The sequence below is a fragment of the Coffea eugenioides genome, chromosome 5, assembly GCF_003713205.1.
Source record: "Coffea eugenioides isolate CCC68of chromosome 5, Ceug_1.0, whole genome shotgun sequence".
Classification (NCBI taxonomy): Eukaryota; Viridiplantae; Streptophyta; class Magnoliopsida; order Gentianales; family Rubiaceae; genus Coffea; species Coffea eugenioides.
The window spans coordinates 46061171-46068666 of record NC_040039.1 but is presented as its reverse complement, the minus strand read 5'-3'; the positions used below and the strand labels follow the sequence as shown (position 1 = coordinate 46068666).

Sequence of the window (7496 nt, the reverse complement as noted above, 5' to 3'; positions counted from 1 at the left end):
TCAAAATCAATCAATGAACTCCAGACTATTAAATAGGACGTGAATATTTAGCCACAGAAAACCATGTGGTTGGGTCTTGCCTCCCATAGAGTTTCAAACCTACAATAACCGTTTTAAAGGAGTACTACTATCTTTTAAGGCAAAAAAGGTTATCCTAAATTGTACTATCATATACAAATAATTCATGGCATCCCGTTCAATTCAATCATTTAAGCACGTCGAGGCAAAGTGCCACAGCAGAAGAGATTCAAGAATGCATTTTTTCCCCCTCTTTTCTAAAAAAGTGCAACTGAAAAAAATTTCCAGCTCCAAACGGCACCTAAAATACAGAACAACTGTTCTAGTCGTCAGTTAGTTCCAAACGGTACACAAAATACAAACACAACAATTATAGTTCACCAATAGACAGCATAGATCATCACCATTCACCATATATCTTCAAGGGTTTTCCGGCAGTTTTGCATTCAAACCTTCAAGCAGACAAACTTCTTATTAGAAATCTAAAGCAAAATATCAACAAACAAAGTTAATAATAACTTACTAGTTTTCTTTTCCCCACTGCACCAAACAAAAAAACCCAAAAACACACACAATAAATAAATATTTATACATGTGCATGCCAAGTACCAGGAAAAAAATATTTACCAGTTTCATCACCAAAAAGACGGCCAAATAAACAGCCAGCAATGTGTAGAAGAGGACACAACAAACCGGAATAGATTTTTTATAGCCGAAGGACCAACCAAATGTTTTTGTACCAATGCGGACGGATCCTGATCCTGACAATGAGATTGAAGCTGCAAATTTGGAGAGAAAAAATAACGTCAAAAAGAAAAAGCAAAAGCAAAAACAAAAACAAAACAGAAAAATCAAAAGATTGTGCGCATGAAAATGATTTGAAAAAAAATAATTTACTTTTATAAACACAAATTCTAACACATTTTTTTTCACATACATCGTATCATCATCGCAAGTGCTACATATATCAAATCATAAAAAATATTACAAAAAATGCTATATAATAGTTATTTTAAATAAACTCCTAACCAAATACACTTAAATAAATATTTCAAATAAACTCCTATTAAAATGCACTTACTAAATTAGAGTTTGTTTGGACAGAAGATTATTTGAAATAATTATTATAATATTTTTTATGATGTGATTAAGTGACATTAAAAAGTGATTAAAAAGATAAATAGATATATTAAAATTTATGAAGTAAATTATTTTTTATTAAATTATCCCAACGCAAACGCACTTTTTCTTTTTATAGCGGCTCCGAAAACCTATTTATGGGCAGTGAGGTGTATTTAGATACAACGTAGCTGTGGTGGGACCAACAACAACATGTGCTTCCACACATCTAAACCGCCCATTCCTTTACTGACACATTCAACATGTACTCGCGGGGCCGGGGCGTGGAAAGTTGTACAAATCAAAATAAAAAATAAAAATAAAAATCCATGTCCAAGGTGAAGGGTGACACGAGAAAATATCTTTATTAACAAATAATAATAATACAAGACGATGACTTATGAACCGTCGTGAGTTGGTGGGCAATACCGTACTTTCATTTGCTCCTCTTTCAGATTCCATCGCTTATCTCTCTTCCCCAGCAGAGCATCGAATTCTTCCACCTCTCCCTAGCTACCATCCGGTCTCTTCTATCGCCCTTCTACCTCCTCCTTGATTTCGCCCCTACTCCGCTTTTTAATCCACCCTTCTAAACACCAGAAGCTCAAGCTCAGGTAACTTCTACTCGTTGATGGTTTCGATCACATCTTTAGTAAAGGAAATTAGTTCTTTTCTATCCTTTTTTTTTTGTTTTAAAAAAAATTTTGGCTGGGATTGTTGATTCTACTTTGGATAGATTGGACTGTTGATTCTACTTTGGATTTTGTGTGGAAGAATAGTTTTTTAATTTGATTTTTACATCTCTAACTGGTTGTTTTGCTCATATAAGCTGGAAAATTTGTGCGTATGGATTAGGGTTTTAGTATTCGAATTTTGAAATTCATGAATTGATTTGTCATTTGTTAAATACTGGTCTTCTTGAGATGCGTTTAAGAATAAGGTTCTGAATAAATAGTAAAGTTTTGTAAATATTGCATCGTTGTTCGTATTTGTGTTGGGAGCAGCTAAATTGACGATTGGTGTGAGCAACGTGTAAAAATGTCTTGTTTGTCTTTATGTAATTTTGCCTATTAACATTTTAAAGCCGTCATCCTTTTTTTTTTTTTTGCATGTTTTTGTTGTGGGAAACTTTTGTTATCTTATGCTTATTAACATGCAAAAAAATGGTATCTTTGCTGTATTGCCTTCTCCATTCTTGTGGTCGGAGGTGGTTAATCTAATTTATTGTGCCAATATTTATATGTAAAAACTGCATCTTTGTTGATATTTGTGTAATTGGCACGTCAAAATTGCATCTTTTAGGATCTTTCTATTGGAGCTAGTGAAAGTCAATAAATTTTCTGGCAACATTCTAAGAAGTGTTTTTCTTTGTTTTTTATTGGATGTCTCAGGAAAAACCTACAATGAGCTCTTTGGGAAATGTACTTTTTCCTTTGGCTGTCCTCACGGCGGCAGGGGGAGCTGCTGTTCAAATAGCAATTAAATTTTTAATTCTGCACGGTAAAGCATTTCCGTTGTTGGAAAAGCATGAGGAAGATTTCATTCAAAAGGTTCCTTCTTTCTCTTTGATAATCGCATTATCCAGTTTCTGTCACTGCTTCACTTATAATTGCTAGATGCTAAGCATGGGATGACTATGGAATATGGTAAAATATGTGCTTTATCACAAGCACTAGACAACTCAACTGTTTTACGTGTTCTAGTATACATTTTGAAGGCGGTTCATTATTTCCTAGACGACATTTTCAGTTAGTAAAGATGAATATTTCACATCTTTACTCATATTAGCTGCCTATATTTCTTATCAACCCTTTGTTCCCAAGTTGCATGAGCTTGAATCGCTGGTTCTAGTCACATCTATCAAGTCTTCTAGAATAAATAGCCTTAAGAAATTATTAGCGTGATGCTACTCAAATCAAGTCTTCTAGAAAAAATATGCAACAATGTGTATTCTTTTAAATGTCATTTTTCTTTCCTAATTATAACAAAGCCTTTTTTATGGGTTAACATAGAGAAACCGAATAGCTATGGATACTAAATAGGCACCTCTGCTTGGGAAACCTGAACCTAGTCAATTTATCAAGTGGACTAGTTTTGAAACAAAGACAAGCTGGCAGTTTTGGATATGTCTGGTTAGAGTGAGATGTTGACTAGATATGCAAGTTGGACACTGTTTTTACTTAAAGAACCTATATCATTGAAGAGAATATTGGTTTTTAACAGGAAGAAAGACAGACGTACAACCAAGTTGGTGTTATGATTTGCAGTTCAGGATTCAAATAAAAGCTTAGTTTGAATTGTACTGGGTGCATGTTTTATTGAGAAACTTTATAACAATCAGATTTATTTCCGAGCTCAATAAGAGGTACAAATCTTTCACCAAGCCAGGCGAATAGGGTCTTTTAGATTCTCTAATATTTGAACTTATTTCTACAAGATGTTTAGTTCTTCGGAGATGATTAATTCATGTGGACATAATTCTGAGCCTTTCTTCTTTAGCTTAGTTGTAATTAGCTGAAGTTTTTAATATGGTTGAGTAACTATCCATGGAGTAATTGAGTTTGGTGATTGTAAGCATTGAAACTTCTTTGCTCTTGAATAATGAAAGGAAATATACCATTAGTTGGTAAGATGTAAATGAATGTGAGATGAAGAAAATTAGCTGGTCACTTATGCTGTACTTGCATTTGTCATTATACTTCTCTATATTATTGTTTTCCTCTGGGAAGAGGATATTCTTTAGATAGTAAGTGTACTTTGTCATGTTAATCTGTTTTAGTACTTTATTTTTTGAAGAACCCTGTATGTCATCTAAATAGGTTTTTATTACTCTGGCGTGTTCTGTAGTCTGATTGAATTTGAATTAGGTTGATTATGCTGTCACCAATGAAGATAAGATCAGTCAACTGCCAGATGATTTGCTGTCAGGCATCCTCTTGCATTTGGACCTGATGGAAGTTGTTAGGCTGAGAATTTTATCAAGAACGTGGAAAAATGTTTGCAAACTCGGGTGAGCTGCGTTTAGACTGCCTTGACATGTTTAGAGTGAATCAGTCCCATGATAAGTGTAGTCGTCAGGATCAGCTTAGGTTCTTGAAAGCTGTAGACAATTGTTTACAGCTTTGTTCCTGTCAAACCATTACTTGTTTGGAAATTTCATGCTGTTTTCTGAAAAGATTTACCTCTGATTTTATTCGATGGATGCAGTCTATTGCTACATTAGATATTCAAAAACTTCACCTCAGGTTTCTGTGTTCCTCCTCGCCTCTCTGTGAACATGTCAAGTCTAGCACGATTGACCTTTTTCCTATCTCTTTTCAGCTGCTTTCTAAAGCAGCCACATTGAAACATTTGCATCTGTGTGCATGTGTTCTCCAACCAAGGTTTACCAGCCAATTTAATTCACTTAAGAGCCTTTACTTAGACCTGGTTCCCATGAGTAATGGAGAATTACCGAGAATATTGTCTTCATGTGTGAACCTTCAGACGTTGAGTGTTGCATATTGTAAACTTTCTCCTAAGTTATGTATCTCTGGCCAGTGTCTCCAGTTGAAGTGCCTTTATGTTCATTCATGTCCTGGGCTACAGGAGATAGTAATATGCGCTAAAAACCTCAATACTTTTTCTTGCTTTGTGGAGGGTATGATGAAATTTTCTCTCGATGTTCCCAATCTGGAAGATGCACGTGTCCACGTTAGAGGCCCTAATGCCATGCCTTATATGTTTGGAGAAGTTTTCAAGGACTGTACTAAGTTAAAATTTCTGTTATTCCAAATACGCACCAATGAGGTTTGTACTGATTCCACTATGATGCTTGGTGCTAGTTATTTTGCCTCCGATTCCTTGTATTGGTAGTTATGTTTTTTTTATCTCTCTCTTTTTTTCCCCCCTGATTCAGATACGATATGTGCCTACAAAGTTGGATATGTTCAGCAATCTTAGGACATTATCATTTGTGCCCATTATCGAAACTTTGGCTGATGAACTAGATATTGCACCTATTCTGGTGGCCTGCCCACTTTTGGAGAAACTTCGTCTGCAGGTTAGATTTGGCTTTTTGCATTTTTCCTTTCCTCCAATTATTGTCATTTGCAGTTTCTTGACAACTTTTTAAGGAATCTTATTTTTTTTTACTCCACTTTTTGAAAGCAATTTAATCAACAAATTCGGCGCTTTTCTTGTTTGAGATTTGCTAAAGAGATTGGACATTTGGCTTGGCATGTTATTTTTTTTATTTGCTTAATACTTTTCTGGTCCTTTTCTGCTGGGTGATTGGGCAATCAAATGCTTAAACGATTCCTTTAGTCTCAGTGATACTTATTCTAGATTCATGCTATTAGGTAAACATCTAAATGCATCCTTGGTGAAGTACTGGATTTGTGTCCCCTAGTTTTGTTAAATCTTACTTGTATTACTCCAACTTTTACTACTGCTGCTTTTTCAGATTTACCTTTCTGTTCTTTGTTGGCCTCAATTGGTAAGTTTGCGCTAGTATTGGGATGCAAGCACATTTGTAAGACAATTTATGAATGTCTGTAAATTGAACTAATTTGTGGATTTGTGCTGATGGCTAGCAAAAGGGTTTACAGTCAAACTCGATACAAGCCCAACTCATCTTCCATCAAGAGTGAGGTTTACTTTGTAATAGAGCTGATGAATTGGAATGAATGGATTTCTTATCATCTTGTATGGGTGTAAATTTTGTTATTTGGGGTAATCCTCGATGGTGGTGGGTATAATATATTTGCTGGTCTGACCAGGTTTAACTTTCATAACTGATGATACTGGGGTGTGAATGGAATCTTGTGAAGAGCTAGTCTTTGAAAAAGGAAAACAAGTATTCCTCTGTAGATGTTTAAATAATATCACTCGGTTTTAGATTGGAGGTTGAATTGAATTTGGCTTGATTTTTGTCATTGCTTGCGCTGCCCTTGTCGAGATTTGTTTTATAACATCTCTTACCGTGCAAAATTATCTTTTCCTTATGTATTGTGCTTTTAAGGTAGAAATTTGCTTCTTCAAATTATTATATTGATCGGAAACTAAGTTAAATGATAAAAGACATTAATCTATCTCTACAAATTGACGCATTTACATGCTTTGTATTTTATCCAATATGGTACAGCAGTTTTGCAAGTAGCTATGAGTGGAGATTGTTTCTAAAATGTTGGAAGTGAATAGCTAGAAGTAGCCTTCTGGGGGCTTATTTCATACATACCCCACTTTCTGCTAGACTTGCTGTTGAGGAAAGTATACCAACCAAGTGAAAGAGCAACGTTTTAAACTGCTATTTCCTATATTAAGCGGATAGTAAAAAATAGTAGATCAGATTCTTCGAAACAACTTTGATGTGAGTTGAGACTTACAAAGAAAAGCAGGTTTTAATCTTTATCTTTGAATCTTGATTTTGCTTCTTTCTGCATCCTCTGTGGCTTCTGCTATTTGTTTCTTGGCTAATAAAGTCTCGAATAGATGACAAGTCTAATTGAACAATATATTTTTGTTTCAGTTCCTTTGTGAAGGTATAAATCAAAAAAGGGGAAGAAATTGGCCTACAGAGCCTCTTGCTTGTCTAAAAGAGGTAGATCTCGATGGATTTAAAGCGTCATTGAATGAAATAGATTTCGCTTGCTATTTGGCACGAAATGCTCCTGTACTCGAGCGACTCACAACTCGGCCAACCGGTAGAATCTGTGTTGAAGATTTTGCAGTAATGACTTTACCCAGTGTTGGCTATTTACGTTCGCTAGTCACTTATCTGCATGGATTAGTAATGCTGCATGCCATCTCCAATAAACTGGAGGTGAATGTTTTGGAACTTCCTCGAGTCTCCGACGAAGTGAGGCCGTGTTCTTGAATAAGCAGATATGAAACTGGGAGTTTTTGCAGCGGAGGACTCAACAGTTACTGTAGAAGAGACAATGATTAGATACGAAGCCGGGAGTTCTGGAAGGAGGGGGAATCAACCATTACCATGGAAGACAATTCGGGCAGCTGTTGCCTGGAGGGGTATTTCCAGGGGTCATTATGTACTTTCCAAATCTCTTCGAGTTTGCTAATTACCATAATGTGTTGTACAGTTCAATTGTGGAATAATTAAGAGATCAAGTAGGATGTATCATATTATATTAAACTCTGGTTAGGCGTAATTCACACAACTTAAAAAGTTTTAACTTATAATCTTGATGTTTATACTTGAATCAAACGTACATGAAAGCTATGGATTTCTAAATTGCGGACTGGATCCATTGAAGTGGAGGAACTTAATATTCAAGTTTGGGTTGGCTTTTCTTTTCTTTTCTTTTGCTATTTTGGTAAATCAAGTGCTTAGATTGCTTGGAGGTGAATCGTGCATCACC

The 7496-nt window shown here is 35.4% G+C and overlaps 1 protein-coding gene across 2 annotated transcripts; it reads left to right on the top strand.

Annotated features, from left to right (window-relative positions):
- Positions 1 to 1565: 1565 nt before the first annotated feature.
- Positions 1566 to 7270, top strand: LOC113772264. Of its 2 annotated transcripts, XM_027316854.1 has the most exons (5): positions 1566 to 1751; positions 2529 to 2687; positions 4005 to 4926; positions 5036 to 5179; positions 6647 to 7270. In XM_027316854.1, exons 3-5 carry the CDS (start codon positions 4132 to 4134, stop codon positions 6992 to 6994), a joined length of 1287 nt encoding a protein of 428 aa, XP_027172655.1. In that variant the 5' UTR covers positions 1566 to 1751; positions 2529 to 2687; positions 4005 to 4131; the 3' UTR covers positions 6995 to 7270. The 2 variants fall into 2 exon arrangements, with proteins under 2 accessions (XP_027172655.1, XP_027172656.1); XM_027316855.1 differs by lacking the exon at positions 4005 to 4926.
- The last annotated feature ends 226 nt before the right edge of the window (positions 7271 to 7496 follow it).